This window comes from Varanus komodoensis, unplaced genomic scaffold, assembly GCF_004798865.1.
Source record: "Varanus komodoensis strain SLA01 unplaced genomic scaffold, ASM479886v1 scaffold33, whole genome shotgun sequence".
NCBI lineage: Eukaryota > Metazoa > Chordata > Lepidosauria > Squamata > Varanidae > Varanus > Varanus komodoensis.
Window position 1 is genome coordinate 1,851,013 of NW_025335817.1, and position 15,656 is coordinate 1,866,668.

The following is a 15,656-nucleotide window of genomic DNA, read 5'->3' on the forward strand; positions in this document are numbered from 1 at the left end:
CACTATGGTGCTTAAAATAGCTTTGCATCCAGTTTAGAGAAAGAGAGGACAGTGCGAACCCATTTCCTTCCTTTTATGCCCACTGCAAAGAAAGCACTTTTTATGCAGCCAAGCAACGGTTTCCATGCTGCCGCCACTTTGAGGATTGTTCGAGCTTTGGCTTGCGGGTCAGTTTGAAGTGCCTATGTAAAAGGAGCGGGAGCAGGAAAAGCTTCCCAAGCCAGGCCAAGTGTTATTTAGAGTGGCTTTATTTAAAAATATTCTGTGGTTTGCCCAGTCGAAGGAGGGCCGCGGTCCCAGCCCAGGAAATCACGGACCAGCAGCCTATCTTTGGAAATATCCCAATCACTCCTCCTCCCTGGAGCAAGAATAGCCTGGCTGCTCTTTGAAGTAAGCATCAGAAGAAGGGAGTCCCGGTTTGCCCACCAGGTCAGTGCTCCGATTCACAGCTCCCAAGCACAGCCTCCCCCCTTGGGTGCTCCGTGCAACGGCGGATATGAATAGCGGTTTCATTTGTTCCAAGTTTCCCAAAAACGGAGAAGGTCGAGGAACTGACACTGGAGAGCACCTGAGCTGAAGGGAGCTTCGGGAGGGTCCCACCAAATATCCTTCCGAATGACTTGACAAGACGTGGGCAGGACCACGCGAGGGCACGGTTAGGCCGGGTGGGTGCCACGCCAGCTCGCTCTGCAGCGCGACTCAGTTGTGAGCTGGCCGAAGAGCTATGAAATGCGACACACACTTCTGCAAAGGCCCCGGCAGCCCTCCCACCACCCACCCATTACAACTCTTCCTACTGACCCGGCCCCCACTTTTCCAGACTTAACGCCTGCATTGCATTATGAAACACGCCTTGCTACAGCATGGTACAATTTGTGCACTGTATGTATTGAAATTTGTTCACTGTTCTTGTGAACAGCTTTGAGTAATACTGGGAAGGCGGCATATCAACCTCTTTCGCTGCTGAATTAGCCCCCGAGAATGGCGAGCCCGCCTTTCTCCGTATGCTCTCAATGAGGAACACACCATCAGGCAGCCAGAAAAGACCACAGGGCCTCCACCTCCCCACACAGCTACGAACTGGGGAGGGAGCTGGCAAGGAAAACTCGGGCACGCATTCCTCTGGGGGGAGCCCTGCTATACCCCTTGTACAAAACGGCAGCCAGGAACTCTGCTGATGCTCAGGGGCCACTGGATGTGTGGCTGAACCCTCTCTGCGGCATGCCAGGAGCTATGAAATGCTGTCCTAATCAGCAAGCTGGTGGAAGAATTGCCCCATGTAGAATTGCTCCGTGTAGAATTGCCCCGTGTAGGATTGCAATATAGCAGTGATGCTTTGAAAACACTCAGTAAGCTGTTTCCCTGTATTGTGAAGCTGGGGAAAGTAGAAACACCCCACATGCCTCCTGCGTTTCCCAGGAGTGCCATGATCGGCCGCAGAGACAGTCAGAATTCCATCCTCTATTATGCAGATGTAAATGAGATGTACACTGAAGTGCTCAGAAAGTATTTGGAAGAAACAACTCGTCCAGAGCAGAACTATTCCAACTGCACTATTCCAAGCAGCAAAGCCTGAATCGGTCCAAGTCTAACAAAAATATGCCAACAATATGGAGAACAAAACAATGGCCCACAGCCCGGAAACATTCAGTGTGCATTCCAGCCCCCAAGAAGAGGGAGGACCGCGCGCGAATTTCGCAGGCGAGTGAGGCTCAAGGCGTTGCAAAGAAGAATATTGACCCATGTGGAGCAACAGGAGCCTGACGTTCAAGTTAGGTGCCCAAGAGGAAGAGGCACTGGCTGCTGTAGCGCACCGGAGGATTTCAGAAGATATTAGTATTAGAATCGTTCATCTCCGCCTTAATGCAAAGCTGCACAAGATGAGAAGCTGGCAGGAAGCAGGAGCGGCCGTGAGCAGGAGGGCAGGAACAATTTCTTGGCCAGCTCAAAGACCTCCCTTTGGCTACCAGCCAACTATGTGGTGGGGAAGGAGAGAGCACTTCTGGTTTCCAACAGTTCCCCACGTTCAGGGTGGCAAACCTCGCGTTGCGGAAGATGCCGACAACCATGCTTCTGCGGAAGCGTTCTGCAACAAGGCTTTGCCACACTGCTAGTTCCCTAACAGACGTGAAGCAATGAGTTCTGATCATTGCAGTTTCCCTTGAGTGCCTTTCCTGCCGGTAAGAAAGCCCTTTCTGTACTGTCACCTGCAAAGCAAACCGCATCCCCTCCTTCGGCCCCGGTTTGGGAGGCCAGGGTGACGTGGAAGCTCAGGAGTTTCCATGCAGGGAGTTGGTGAGGCTTTACGAAGACCCTCGGGCAGGTTTGCTCCCGTGGAGGTTTCTGTCAAGTGACACGCGGCAAGCTTTATAGGCTGCTCTCCAAGGGACGCCCACAAATCTTGCTGGATTTCCCGCAAGGGCAGGATCGTATCACGTGCCGTGTGCTCAGGTGTTGGTTCTTTCAGGTGCATGGAAGACGGGCGCCCGCCATTTCCTAGCAGGGACTGTCTGGGCCTGGCAGGAACCTCCCCCCCAGGTGATAAAGAGGGGGCAGGAAGGGGAAAGAGCCAGCTGGGTCAGCTCCATGGACACACCTCGTGGCTTCCCTGCGTGGGATGCGCTGGGGCCTGCCTCCACAGTGGCATACCTCAGAGACGGACCTCAGGCAGCGCCCTGGAGATCTCCGATAGCAGTGCATTCCCAGTGCCAAGTTAGGTCTCGCCTCCACTGCCCAGCCATATTCCTAGGGGCAGGTCTGCTCCAGCCATGTCTAATTATACCGCCCTTTTTAATTTAATAGACAAGAAGAGTATGTGCACTGCTGGATAAACTGGATTTTGGCGCCAGTGGTTGGAGGCGGTGATGGGGACATGCAGAGTGTGAGGGGAGCTTAAGGATGGATCTCAACAGGTCATCGCAGCCCTTGGAAGGTGCAGCCGAGAAAGGAGACGGCAGGCGCTGTCTCTGGGGGCGGTGGGTGGACGGACCGACCGAGATCTGACGGAAAAGCAAGCTGGCTGGGAATGCAGAATGGGGGAAAGGCCAGCATGGTGCCATTACAGGGAGCAAGCCGGCTCTTGGCCGCACCAAGAGCTTCCGAGGGAAACTGTTTTCCCTGCATACTGGGAGGTCAGAGACCCCCAAAAGTGGCGTGAAGCTTCAGGTGTTTTTCCATTCCAAGGAGCAATTCCTGAGAGGAGGAAACCTGAACCCCATCAAGTCCTCCATTAACCTACTGAATCAAATAATAAGAACCCAAACAGGTCTGCTCAAAAACAGCTGGGCATTCAGGATGATGATGATGCAAAATTTCAAAAGAGCTGAACATTCACATGACACATTAACCTTTAAGGAACCCGATTTTCTTCTGTAAATTCACTGCTAAGTCTCATAGATGGATTCTCCTGTCATAAAGTTAAGCATCTCTCTGCAGATTCGATACGATTGCATGTCCCATCACTCACCACTCTGCCCAAGAGGAACCCTCGTCAAAAATATTGGAAACAAACAATCAAACAAGCATCACGTTAATGTAATTCACATTTTTAAAATTCTACTATTCTCTGAGTCCGCCGCACTCCAGATTAGAGCCCCGAGGTTAGACATTCTCTCTGCCATTTGCCGCTGCTATGAAAACACACTCTGAACTGATACTCCGCGGCACTGCCAACTTGATCAGACACTCCCAGGGGCCTTCGGTCCAGCTGAGAGACCAAGGCTCATGCACTTGGTGGCTTGAACTAATGGAAAAGTTCAGGTATACCTCTCACCCTTATCACTTGCACATTGCACACGAGGGAAAAGCAACGCGAAGGATGCTTTGCGTCAGGCACAGGGTCACCAGAGAACATAAATCAGTGCTGCTCCTGCCTCTTGGAAGAAGGTAAGCAGGAGAAAGAGCAGTGACTGGAAGGAAGGGTCAAACAGCCACCTGAAATGAACCCTGGAAGGCACCCCTTAATGAAGGCCATTGCCCAGGAACCCTGCAAAGGTGAAAAGAGGTGGTGCTTTAGGCTCGCAACCTACAAACGTGAATAACAGGCAGGCATGCTGGTCTGTTCGAGAATCCAAAATTACAGTCCTAATTTTATTAGGACCAGCTCAGGCAGCTTCAGGGGCTTTTATAATGTCTAGATTACCTCCCTGCTCTTTCAACAGCTTTCCTTAACGTCCCGCAAAAGACTTGCTCTGCAAGCTTTTAGTTGGTCTTGATGAGGGAATCCCCACCCAGAACCCCTCCCACGGCTCTTTGGCTTACTCCACCGAAGGACCACTAACAAAAGCACTGCTGGAAGGGCTCCTATAACATGGGCAGAGATCGTCATGCACCGAAACTGCTTGCGCGAAGTTCTAGCAAGAGCTCTTAGCCTGCTAAGCGGGAGCACATTAAGAGGGAGTGGAGAGGGGAAATACTTGGATCTGGGAACTGCAGCAAGCGTCTTTGCCCGTCAATTCAGGGATCCTTCCTTATCAAGCGCAACATTGCACATTTCCTGGGTAGATGGAGGGAGGCAGTGGAAACTCTGTGGCTGAGCAGCATTAGCCAAGGTGGTCTCCTTAACAGATTGGCTATTTATCTCTTCCACTTGCCTCTAGACACTGACAACTTGACCAATATTCTTTCCGTAAACTTTTAGCATCATTAAGGCTTGGCCCTGTACCTTCAGTATCTGTGTTCTGATTTGATTAAAAGGGCAGAGTGCTTGTTATATTAAGAGGAGCATGTCTGATATAATTCAAGAGGACAAAGGGGCTGACAACCGCAACACGCCTCCTCATTCATCTCCTGGTCAACATTCTTGGAACGGATCACAAATCTGATAGCTGCGCTGTATTTATTAGTTCTCCCATGAAAGGGGCAGCTCTGTAGAAGCAGGCCGTTGGGCTGAATGATGGAAGGGAAAGCAACCGCGGAGTGTGTAGCTTGGCAACAGAGATACTTTGTCGTTTTATGACCCATCGGAGAATGTACAATCTAAGCAGCATCTGGTGAAAGTGCCTCACAACAGGTTTTCGTGCAAATGGCGTATTTTGAACATCGCCACTTCGTTCATCACTGCGACGGGGTTGTATAGCGCAGTTCCCAAAAGGATCCGTCCAAATCAACAGAATGCTTTGCTGCTCCCTTCCAGCAGCAAAGGAACATGGTGGGTTTGCAAGGCATCTGCAGAGGGGGCGCTTGCATGGCGGAAGCGGGTCTCCACTGACCTGCGGCCATTTCTAGAGAAGGCAGATCTGGCTGAGGCGGCCAAGACCTTCATGCCATCACGGCTGGGCTAGCGCAAACCGCTCTATGTAGGGAAGGGCCCAGAGGGTCCGCCATGTTGAGTGGGAGCACATGACCCCAGGACTTATTACGATCATCTCCAGGGGCTTTCTGGTCATCTTCAAGCCCATGTTTCGGCCGGACATTTCCTCTCACTGCAGCCAGCCGTTGCAACTCCCTGCCTAGGAGGTCCTTCTTGCCCCTCCTTGGCCTTCCACTCACTGCAAAGGTCTTCCTCAAAGCCCCTTGGCCTTCGGTCCCTGGAGATCACTGCTTGCCAATTACGCACAATGCTTCTTGCTCTTTACCCTTATTTATTTTTTAAATCTTGCCATTTTTATCACATTCCCAGATGTTACTCTGCACAGTTGCTTTTAAAACTTCGTTGTAGATTCTATTCTTTCCTTTTGACTACTGCTGTTCTTTCCTTTTGACTACTGCTATTTTTACTGTGTAGTATTTTACTATTTTCATAAGCCTGCTTGAGTTCTAGGGCGGGGGGGGTCGAAATGTTTTAAATAGATCCATCACTGTCAAGGGCTTTGCACAGCTGCCCTCCCAGAGGAAGTCTGAACGCCACCATTTTAGATAAGGCGCAACAGTTCAAACGGGGAAAAGGAAAAGTGGAGCAGGCTCCTTAGCGGAGACTCGGGTGGCGAGCCAGCTGCTGGGCACTGCGGGTTCCCACGTGGAAAACCCATCCGTGCAAGAGGCCAGAACTGCCAACAGGAAGGCGGAGCAGCTGCTCCGAAATGCACCTGCTGGACCACTCAATCTTTCTTGGAGGTCCTACTCAAAGCGCTTCACCTCCTGAGATGCTATTTATTTATTTATTCAAAACATTTATATCCAGCCCTACATGGGAAAAATGTCCCAGGACGGCTTACACTATTATAATAATTAAAACAACAACAAATAGCAAAAATTATAACAATTAATAACAGCAAGGGACCACCATAAACAGCAAAAACATGATATTAAAAATCCAAATGCAAATCAACAACAAAAGCAAAAGCAAAAGCAAAAACCAAACCAAACCAAACCAAACCAAACCAAAAAACTACTGTGGATGTTAAAACCGATTAAAATTTCTAATTCTTAAAATGATGGGGAAATAAAATACTATTGAGTAGCAGTGGAGGGCGCTCTGCAGCCTTGGCGTCTCCAGACATTTCGGCTAGCCCCCTGCGCTCACAGCTTTTGGTCCCAGGCAGGAAGCCTTCTTGTTCTGCCGTCAGACGGCCCTCCACTGTATCCATGCGCCAAATGAGCACAGCTGCTGGGAAGGCAGCTCCGTCGAGCGCAGTGCGGCTGACTGCGGTGCCAACACTCGCGGGGCCCTGCGCCGCACGGGTGGAATAGCTCTAATTCGACGCAGGACAGCTCTGGGGCAAACACAACCCATCTTCCGAGCTGGACGAGTTGCAGCAGCCCTGCCTGAGTGAAGCGGTGCCCCCCCCCCGGCCCCCCGAGATGCCAGCCCTGTTCCGGGGCCTCTGGACAGCCCCCCAAGGAAAGGCTCCGATGCCCCATTCCCCTGGGGGTGAGCAGGCATGGAACGCCGTCTCTCGGCCAACGAATCCCCCCAGCTTCGACCCGGATGGCCTGCGGAGCTAGGGACTGGGGATGTTACTGCAAGGTGCCCCCGCTTGGAGATATTGGACACATTTCAGTCGATTTAATTTAATTACGTTTGTAGGGGACGGGATGGAAAAGCTTTTAAGAAACAAACAAACAAACGGGAGGCTTTCCATAAGCAGAGCGCATTCCTCATGCCCTCTCCAAGACAAGTTTCAAGTATCTAGGTCTCAAGGTCCTGGTGTCGTGGGAGGGGAAGATGGGCATGCTCTTCTCTTGTGACAGATGGAAAATGGCTTCCCCCGTGTTGGTTTTAGTTATTTTTACCACTCACTGATTTAAAACACTGGGAGATGCTTCCGGATTCTTTGACCGGAGGCAGAATAAAACTACGGTAAATCAATGAAGCAAAGGAAATGAGTCTCTCTCTCTCTCTCTCTCTGTCTCCCCGCACAGGTGAGAGGCCCTTTGAATGTCGCTGGCAGGAATGCAGCAAGAAGTTTGCCCGCTCCGACGAGCTGGCCCGCCACTTCCGCACCCACACCGGTGAGAAGAAGTTCGGCTGCCCCCTCTGCGAGAAGCGCTTCATGCGCAGCGACCACCTGACCAAGCACGCCCGCCGGCACAGCAACTTCCACCCCAGCATGCTCAAGCGGCGGAGCGGGTCCAGCTCCCGGACAGGATCCCTGAGCGACTACAGCCGCTCGGACGCTTCCAGCCCCACCATCAGCCCCGCCAGCTCCCCCTAAGGCCTGCCTGCACTGGAAGCCAGCACTTTGCCCTCCTCGTTTCTCTGCGCCAGAGTCCGGTTTGTCGCACTGCTCAGCTCGCTTCGTGATTCCAAGACAGTTTGCTTTCTCGAGACGACGAGGCAACCGACAAGGACAAGCCATGCCACCTTCTCTCACCACAATCCCATAGCAGGAAATATTTGTCACCGAAGGGCGAAGGGACACACCTGCGAGCGACTGATTGCTAGTCAAGACTTTCTGCTGCTTTTTCCCTTGGAAGCCTTAAGAAGATGCTCCGGCTAGTTTTTAAACACACACACACATGCATATAAATATATATTTTTAAAGAAGACTTTTGCTCAGGTGATGAAGCGAATTTTGTAGAAACAAGAATGCAAAACAGGAATGCCTCTGCAAATAATTCAGCCGGGGGGGATGTCCCCACCTCCTCCTCCTCTCATCTTTCTCAGGGATATGTATTTATGTTACACAGTAAGTACAATGAAGACACACCTTCCCACAGCCTCGCTCGGCAAACACGATTGCACTCAGGACAGTCCCTTTCCCACGCTGCGGGGGGAGCCAGTGCTGCGTTTTGTGCTCGAAGGGTTGCTTTCGCAGTTGGTGTAAACACACTTGGGGGAGCAGGGCCTTCCAGAGCATGGCCCCAGTACTCTCACACTCAGCTGCTCTCATTTTTTCTCCTCTTGCCCATGGCGCTTCACACGGAGGCCTTCCCAGCACCACCTGCTTCCTCTTGCACAGTTTGTCTATGAAGTTCAATACTTTTTAAAGGTTTTTTTTTTCTTCTTCATTCTGGGGGTGCAGTGGGAATGCTTTTTAAAAATAACCATGACGCATTTGATGCCTTAATCGCATTTTCTAAATATGGGTAAATGTATTTACACTGGGGAACGGTTTATTCAGATCCAAAGGGCAGAATCACGCCATTGGAGGCATTACGATTTGGAGTCTGGCGGTCAGTTCTCCTGTGAAAGTCCCACAGGAATGAATGTGGTACACACAGGAGAACACCTGGAGGATCGGGCCCTGAACCCCTGCACTGCTCATCCCTTACACAACTAACAAAAATAAGTGTGCAGGCCGTATCCACTTGAACATTTTTTTTAAAGCCTGGGACGGCTGTGTATTCAAATTCATCAAAACTTTATCAAGGTACTTGTCTCCTAGACAGAATCCAGGTTCTCGAATTCTTCCAAACATTACTGCATTTTAGCTCTACGGTCAGTAACAAGGTGAAACGGAGAAGCAGTGCTCAGAAAGCGTTCTCTCACTCGGAAAACAAGACAGAAACACACACGCAGAAAGTGTTACAACCACGGTGTTCTAGCTCAACAGCTGCAGCCTGAGCGGGCACTTGCAGTCACTCCGCACATCACGGAAGGCTTCCCATTTTCACGACTACCGCTATTTGTTCCTCTACAGGTCTCACCTCACATCTCCAGACTCTGATCCACCAGAGACTCCCCCTCCTCAGCTGGCCACTCTGCCCCTCTTCCACACTGGTTAAAAAATGGACTCTGACCATTTAAAAACAAACAACTCCGTAAGAGAGACTCGTGTATGTCCACCTCCGTGTTCATTACAGGTGCAGGGGTGTATTTTGATGAAACTCGGGGCTTCATGTAACTGGCTAGAAGCATGTTTGATGTGTATTCACATCTGGGGCCACTGGCTTTTACGCACAAACAGCTGCATCAGGCCCAAGAAATATGGGTGCTTTAACCAGAATCTAATCTATGCTTTTGAAATGGGGAGGAGGGTGGAGGCCACGGGAATGCCGACACTTAGAAAGGAGGTTTTGCGAATGTTCGGATGCTGAAAAGTCAACATTCAGGTGCTTTTTCTGTGACCATGTCCCTTCCTTTTCCCTTTTTCTACTCTTTTTTACAACATTGTAAATACAAACGCAGTCATTGTAGCATAGTAAAACGAACTCCAAATCTCAAACTGCTGTTTACAATAGATATAACCCTCTCCACATTCCCAAAGTGTCTTAAGCAAGATCTTTATGCTTTGCAATAATTCCGTTTTGCCAGACTGTTAAAAAAACAAAAACGAAAAGCAAAAGTGTACTGTATATGACTTGCTGGAGGAAAATAATATGTCATCGATTTAAAAAGTAGTTTCTAGGTACATACACAGATTGTTCTAAGTATCAGACCCACTTTTCTCTGCACTGCCACCTACTTCATGAACACAGGTCAAAATCGAGGTATTCCAGTATTTTAGGGGCATTTGCTTCCAAGCTCGCCTTTGAGCTGGGCAAGTCTTCTCTGTGCGGTTTTGTAGCCACAGGCAGGACCAACCGACCGACCACTTCGGCTACCATTATGGTGCTCACCTTCCCTGGTTGCTTAGCATGATGGGTTTCCGTATCTCTGGAGATTTAGGAAGAGGCCTGTGTTCTGTTTCTAGAGGCATGGCGATATCCCTCGCAGCATTTGGTGCAACTGGTCGTGCGAGGCGAGATTGGAAAATCAAATTCCAATCATTCGGGTAGATGGGGGCGGACATGAGTGTCAGCGGTTGCATTGAGAAGCATGCAGGGCGACCAAGGAGGCAGAATAATTGCTCTTGAAAAGAAACTCTTGCTAAGAACTTAGCCAGCATTAAGATCAGAGAAGAATTGGAATTTACACAGTAGGTGGGACCTTCTTCATCACTTTTGTTATGGAGATATTTCAAAGGTCATTATTGTATCTCCAAGGGAACGGAGTTTCCCTTCCTTTCCCTTCCATGAGAAGCTGAAATTGCAAGGATGAAAGGTTGGATCTTGGAAACTTCTCTCCAAATAAGGGCTAGCCCAACCGCATGAGCAGCCGCAGGGGCTGCATTTTAGGGGTGGGTGATGAAGCAGCTGGCGCTCCAACAGATACCTGCTCCAAGAATTATGCCAAAGAGTTCGGAGTCATTGGCCATTGGGCATTCCTACCCAACTTGAGTCATTAGTGTCGGGGCGCTCAAATGACGTTGTCTCGTACGGAGGGAGCCTGGGTCCACCCTAGCTCCATACCGTCCGTTCTGACTGGGGACAATTCTCCAAGCTCTCCCAGTCTCACCACCAGAGAGACCAGGGTGACAACGTGGCACCTTTGCTTTCCAAGGCGCTGCTTATGCATGCAGGCTGCTCTCTTAAACCTGATTAGAGTCTCGCTAATCTCAGCGTAACATGCAAGCGCACGGGACTGTAGTCTCAGAGAGGTAAGCAAAAGGGAAAGCACTTCAGAGCTGTTTGTTTGGGATGCGACTGATTTGGGGTTTGGAGTAGTAAGCACAATGCTTCTGACATGCCTCGAAGATTAGAAAAACACCGTTTCCGTTCATTACCATTTCATAAATCACAGTGAACACAATCACAACACTCAGGGTTTGCTCATAGCAGCCTCCTGTCCGGTGACAGGAGGAGACAAAACCTCATTTCAGCCTTGCTAAGGACTGTTTGTTCATTAGGGGTAGACTGCATCCAGTTAGATAGCACTTGTGGGGTTTTAAATAGAAAATGAGGGTGCTAGCAAGATAGTGGGGCAGATGCTGTCTTCGACTGTTTGATTCTAGGCAGCCCTTATCTAAGAAGTTGTGCAAGAAAAAGCACACAGCCTTCACCTCCCGGGGTTCTCAGCTCCGTCTCTCTTTGACTGGTTCTGCTCTGGGGCACATCTGCAAACTGTGGGGAGGTGGGCACATGGCACACCCAGAATACCCGCCGGATGTGCCCCGTGCGGTGTGTGGGTGAGTCCGTTGCTCCACCCAGCCAGGAGGGGGTCATGCCGGTGGGTCTGTCCGACAGGCCTCACCTCGTGCTGGTGCGTGCGAGTTTGTTTTTGCACGGCGCCCTCTGAGCAGCGGGCCCAGCCTCCGGGTGCTCTGCGGGGTCAGGCTCCTGACCCGCATCCACGTGGAGACCTTGCCACACCCCGCTCAGGGGGGGCTGGGCTTGAAACAGGAAGAGTGGGTCCTGAATTCAAAAGAGGCAGAGCGATCTCAGGAAGCTTAAAGACACCGGAGGGTGCTTGGCCATCCCAGTTCCAGGTGGGAGAGACCCACAGTATTCGTCTGAATCCAGGCAGCGGGGGCAGCTGAGGCGAGGGCTGGAGCTGGAGGCTAAAGCCTGGAGCACAGCAAGTCAGTTGCTCCAGGAAGGAAGGCACGGCAGTCCTGGAGAGCCAGCTGCGGCCTGCCACCGGTCCAGCCGAACACACGATGCGGTAGATTTCCTCTCATTTTGAAGAAGTTTTCTGGTCAACTGTAAAAGCTGCTCAGATGTTAAATCTTTAGATTTTCTTCAGTGCCCCAGAGAACATTATGTTGGGAGCGCTGTGCATCCGGCACTCCGAGTATCAAGCGAAAGCAAAGAGGCTCGGCTCGGTTGTGTTGCTTGTGTCGGCAGGAGGGAGTGTGCGTGCCCGAATGCTCTCCCAAAATACATTGCTGGGATGTATAAATTAGATGTCATGGAGGAAGCCCAGCTTCCGTCAAGCAGGGCCGAACTGTTGCTTCTCCATGGGGGAGCAGTCCAGCGCCAGCCGAGCCCACAGCTGCATGCAGACGCGGGGCTGGCTGAGAAGAGTCTCGCAAGCTTCTTGCCCGTTCGCTGGCCTGGCTGCTGGCCGCTGCTATCGAGCAGCCAACACAAACATGCCGAATGGGGCATTCCAGTGTCCACTCAGGGTCGTGTTGGCATCCCATGGTGAGATGATTGGCATAGGATTACCATTGGTTTGGACACCTCGATAGCCGGCATTCCAAAGACACCAGATCTAGGAGATACAGGTTGAGCAAGCTTGGGATGGGCCACGACCTCACTGTGCCCCAAATGCATCAGGCAGATGGTCCAGAATGTTTGGGGACAACTCTTCTGCCTCCCACAAAACCTCAATGCATTCCTCGCCCCCACAATGCCAAAAACGCACAGTGCTTCTTTCCCCATCGCTACCTGCCTACCTGAGTCTACCTGCAGAAAGCTCTGTTGAGACCTCTACGTCTTCGCTCGTTGGCTTGTGCACCAGTTTAAGTGCCCATGGCAAACCAGCCAGAGAAGTTCTAGACAGGAAGGGTCCGTGCAACCGGACGGTTCCCCTTTCCCCATCTAGTTTCTCCTCACTTCTTCCCTTGCCATTCTTATTTATAGCTCTTTACAGCTGTACTCTGGGAACGGTGTATCGTAATGTATATTGATAACTGAAAATACAGCTTTCCAACAGGGTTTTGGTATTTTATACACATTTACTGTAATAGATTGCCTATTTTACTGCATGCATTTCATAGTAACTTCCACCCATGCAACCTTTCACTGGGGCTTTAAAACCTCATTACCTTAACAATCAGAGTGCTTTGTAAATATAGGCCAAGCCCCAGGCATAGAATCAGGTCACAGTGCTGTGAACTACCTGAAGAACTTTAGCTACTGGGCGGTATAGAAATAAATGAATGAATATGCCCTCTTCCACTTTAGCCTGCTCTAGTTCATCCCTAGCTTCATCCAGGAAGTAGTGAATAGACTTCTAGAAGTTCATTCAATGTGGGTTTCTTCTGGAAACAAGTTTTATGTATCAAAGTATAAAGAATGCAAAGTATATATGACTATAAAGCTTACCTTCTCACAATCATATTTTACTAGTTTAGGTGGGCAGCAGCTGCCCAAGGAGTCCCTTTTCTGTTATCACTCCCATGTAGAACTTGAAACGAAAATAAAAAACGGGGACAATCGACTGAGGTTGGGGTGCAGGTTACTGCTCCACGTTGGTTTGCATCAACAGAACCAAGGGATGGTGCTTTCCCTGGACAGAACCACTTCAGGTTGAAAATGGGAGTGGTGAGCGGAATGTCATGTTTGATGGACATGGCAAATTCCCGCTGAGCCACCTCCCACGGTCGTATTTTCCATATACAGGAGCATGGACCATTTTTAATGGGAGAACATTCAAATGTGCAGTTGCTACATGAGCGCCATCCCAAGAAAAGCACTTACCACTTGCTGGAGCTGACAGGATCAGCCACAAAGCCCAGCAGCTGAGAAATAGTCCTCACTGGGGGCAGGCCTTGCTTAGAACAAGCCGGTGGGTTCATTTCAGTATGGCCAGTGATAAGACTGGCCCAATCCTCTGGGGATAAACATGGAACCCTGGAGAAGTAGAGTGCACTTCTGCAACGTGGGGCTGAACTACATATTACACTTACTGAAGGAAAATGCCCGATCACAGGAACCTCTCCACTTCTGCCCCGTTCTCCTTGTCGTCATCATATCATGTGGCAGCATCAGCCAGAGCATCCTTTAGAGAAGGGATCTCACGAAGAGTCATGTGCTCCGTAGCAGGCAGGGTGTTCTGCCCAGGGATGGGACGTTCTCATTCCCTGAAACCTCCTGGTTTCCCATTGCCTTCTCAGTATTTGTGACCCCTTCCTCTCCCACCCCTTGGTAGGGTTGGGTGAGGCATTCGTTCAGTCCGTATTTCAACAAGAACTTAACACATTTGCAACTCCTGAACTTAAATGGGAACCAGAAGATGGTTTACTACCAAAATCCATGCATTTCTAAAGTGTGAGATGCAGTCAGGGGAAAAAACTACACAACACTGCCTAGATTTAAGGATATGCACTCAAAAACAAAGTACATTTGAAATAAATGTGGACAAGCATGCGCTATTCAGTGACCCAAAAAAATCACTTGAAAATATGTGTATGGTTGGAAAAAACGCACAGAAAAATGCAAGCTTTGGAAAGAAATGCATATGGAGATATGTGTTTTTTGCTTTTTAAAGTGTGTCTGTTTAAGTAAAAATTTCAGTCCAGTGCAAAATCAGGACTGACACTGGACAAAGGAGAACCCGTGTAAAGTGAAGCGTGACGGATTGGTCCTTCACCACCCAGCTCTCACCACTGTTGACATGTAGATGGCCAAACGTTGCACATTTACACCCTTGATGAGGCTGTGCCTGTTCAGGGCTCCATCACCACCAGCCTGGGTCACGAGGCTTCGTCCTCTTGAAATCTTTCTAAAAGAAGGCTGAGAATCTCGGGATGAGGGTTGGCTTGGCTGCAAAGTTATGGGGTGGGGGGGGGAGGCGTGCTTTTGGCATGATAAAGCAACTCGTAAAACATTTCTAAGTCCCATCTCTGTTGAAGCTATGCTTGGGGGTATTGTGTTTAGTTATTTGGGCAGAAATATATAGATTGATATAGATATATATTCTCCGTAAGTACATGAATGGAAGTATGTGGATATTATACATGTTTACATACGTATTTTCACTTTGGGATGAAAGCAGTCTGTACCTGTCGTCATTTCCCTCCTCTCAACAGCACCTCGATGCTTTCATGGATTACTTTGTGGGATTTTTTTAAAACGAATCACTACATTGAAGTATTGCAGTTGTACAGCTGTATGGTGATCTCTCCTCGCTCTGCTGTGATCTGTGTGTTTTTTAAACCATGTTTTTGTACTACATAGATTTATATCTTGTGACCCGTTTCCTATGCAAAAAACAGAAAAGACAACTAACAAATGTCAAATGTCAATTGTATGCATGATTAGTGATGTTTGCATTTCTGAATAAAGTTGAAAATTAAGGGCATCCGTTGCTTGCTTCTGCTCGGCGTCCAGCCCCAAATCCTCCTGCATGAGGCCTATTGAAAGCAATGGTGGCTGCGCAAGAGCATTCCTGGGCCTTCATTTCAATGTGGCTTGCACAGGATAACTTCCAGGTGGATTGTGCTTGAAGCCAGTGAATATGACCTATTTAACTTCTCTTCCTAAATACGCAGGCTGCAATTTTAAGCGTACGTACTAGGAAGTAAATTTCTACAACTTGGTGGGAACTACTCCAGAGTAAACACACGGTTGTGTTGTTAGTTGCAAACAAAGCAGTACAGAGCAGTACAAACTAGGCAAGAGTTTTCTCAACCGTCACTGCCCAGATACAATAAAGTTAGCATTTTCCACGCCCAAACACCCACGCTTCTGACTGTATATGCAGCTGGCAGGTTAGCTTACCGGGAGTTTCTGCTCTGCCCTTGACTCAACACTTTATCATTAATTCTGCAGGAGCCTGGGCTGCA

The 15,656-nt window shown here is 49.5% G+C and overlaps 1 protein-coding gene across 1 annotated transcript in view; it reads left to right on the forward strand.

Moving 5' to 3' along the window:
• The window catches only part of KLF13 (Kruppel like factor 13), a 33,709-nt gene extending 18,537 nt beyond the window's left edge, over window positions 1–15,172 (forward strand). The window contains exon 2 of the mRNA XM_044438713.1: window positions 7,303–15,172. Coding sequence (XP_044294648.1) covers window positions 7,303–7,595 — 293 coding nt within the window. The 3' untranslated portion in view covers window positions 7,596–15,172. The remainder of the gene's footprint in view (window positions 1–7,302) is intronic.
• Window positions 15,173–15,656: the final 484 nt, after the last annotated feature.